Genomic DNA, 299 nt, shown 5'->3' on the forward strand with positions numbered 1-299 from the left:
GTGTCGTTGAAGATGACGTAGATGACGGGCTCCTTCATGTTGTTCACCAGGCTGTCATAGCGGCGCGGCGCCCCCCCGGTGGTGGTTTCCATTAATGGCGGCGTCCTCATGTCCTCCTTTCCCAGAGTGAAGTCCCCGGTGAGGACCCGAGACACCAAAACAAACTTCTTCCCGTCCTTGTTGGGGGGCGAATAATGATCCCGCGTGGAAATCTCCGACTCCAACGCAAAGTACACCCCCTGACCGTACAGCGTGGCTGCCAATGAGAGAGAGATATGAAGAGGGGGGATGGGGATATT

General features: G+C 56.5%; 1 protein-coding gene across 1 annotated transcript in view; it reads right to left on the reverse strand.

The window, feature by feature from the left end:
• Positions 1 to 5: 5 nt before the first annotated feature.
• Positions 6 to 299, reverse strand: part of PARP10 (poly(ADP-ribose) polymerase family member 10) — a gene marked incomplete at both ends in the record, with an annotated part of 16507 nt that continues 16213 nt past the window's right edge. The window contains one exon of the mRNA XM_018575606.1: positions 6 to 256. Coding sequence (XP_018431108.1) covers positions 6 to 256 — 251 coding nt within the window. The remainder of the gene's footprint in view (positions 257 to 299) is intronic.

Source organism: Nanorana parkeri, unplaced genomic scaffold, assembly GCF_000935625.1.
Source record: "Nanorana parkeri isolate BGI_ZX_2015 unplaced genomic scaffold, ASM93562v1 scaffold4248, whole genome shotgun sequence".
In the NCBI taxonomy this organism is placed as follows: Eukaryota; Metazoa; Chordata; class Amphibia; order Anura; family Dicroglossidae; genus Nanorana; species Nanorana parkeri.